Source organism: Arachis duranensis, chromosome 2, assembly GCF_000817695.3.
Source record: "Arachis duranensis cultivar V14167 chromosome 2, aradu.V14167.gnm2.J7QH, whole genome shotgun sequence".
Taxonomy (NCBI): domain Eukaryota; kingdom Viridiplantae; phylum Streptophyta; class Magnoliopsida; order Fabales; family Fabaceae; genus Arachis; species Arachis duranensis.
Window position 1 is genome coordinate 11,059,669 of NC_029773.3, and position 1,314 is coordinate 11,060,982.

At 27.6% G+C, this 1,314-nt stretch overlaps 1 protein-coding gene across 2 annotated transcripts in view; it reads right to left on the reverse strand.

Annotated features, from left to right (window-relative positions):
• LOC107473509 (probable aquaporin NIP7-1) overlaps positions 1-1,156 on the reverse strand; it is a 32,834-nt gene extending 31,678 nt beyond the window's left edge. The window contains exon 1 of one of the 2 annotated variants that reach the window (XM_052257030.1): positions 829-1,156. Coding sequence is in view for 1 of the 2 variants with exons in the window: in XM_016093086.3 (XP_015948572.2) it covers positions 810-849 (40 nt within the window). In the remaining variant the exon portion in view is untranslated. Of the gene's footprint in view, positions 1-809 lie in introns of both variants that reach the window. The other variant, XM_016093086.3, reaches the window with a different exon arrangement.
• Between the last annotated feature and the right edge of the window lie 158 nt (positions 1,157-1,314).

A 1,314-nucleotide genomic window follows, 5' to 3' on the forward strand; every position in this document is an offset into this window, starting at 1 on the left:
TACAATTTTCTGTTTTTTCTGTTTGGCAATAATCTGTGTGTCCTGGCTTGGATTACATTATTCTAAGAACTATTGCTTCACAATTTTTTCTCTGTATCCACATTAATAATATGCAACTACTGTTGAAGATTGAACACTCTCAATCAAATTCAGAAGTCACAAATGATTGGGTTCATAACAGCACCACACGTCCACACCTAATCATTCAACTAATAATAATATATCTTTTAACTGTATCATCATCATTGTGTGTCAATTTTATTTAAATATTCAATTCTATAATATTCATTAGGTGATGACTCATCATTATGTTCCTAACAAAGCCTTCCATTATTTGATATATATCTTTAATAATTTGTCTTCTGGACACTATGCTTTTTTCATGTGAGATTATTATTTTGGTTTTATGAGTAATTATCTAATTAATTTAGCTAATCATTTTAAAATTAGTTACAATAATAACATAATAAGACCATTTTTAAATTAATTTAATAAACCAGCAGAACTCTGACCTTTAATTTGTTAAATTTATTTATTTATTCTAAAGTTGAAGTATATATGAACAACAAAGCTATAGTAAAAATAGCTTAGAATTAATGAAATATATGTTATGATGAATCTGGGAGAAGATTAATGATTTCCTACATATATAGAAGAACAAATACTAATAATTTCTTATTTTTTATTCTTTTCTCTTTTGAAAACAAAAATTATCATTGAAATCCAATTCACCTATTCATCATATCAATATCAACAGAGTAAGCAACATATGAAATGTATAAGGAGTTGAAAAGATTGATATGTAGAACCTGGAAGCTTTGCAATTACCAATTTATCCTTCATATGCATAGTAGTGCATACCGTGTAATCCTTCTTCAATATTGAATTTTGCCTGAGGAGACCATTTTTCTATACACTTGAAATGAAGAAGAAGATAATAGGAATTGGACTATAATAGCTGAGGGGAATGAAGCCTGGTCCGAAATCACTTTTTATCCTGCTGTACCATATTTGAGATGATGAATGATTTCGAATCAGACAACATTCCCCTCAACCTCTTTGTTTTCCATGTATGTATGGCAGACAGAAGAAGAGATTGGAAGAGGGAGAGAGAGCAAAAGAAAATTAAGAGAGAGAGAGTGATGGCTAAAGCTTTTGATATGTCCATGCACTATTATTTTTCATGGGTTCTTATTATATAATTTATATATACGTAAGTTTAAGATGAGACTATTGTTGCTAGCGCTATTATTATTATTATTATTATTATTATTATTATTATTATTATTATTATTATTATTATTATTATTATTA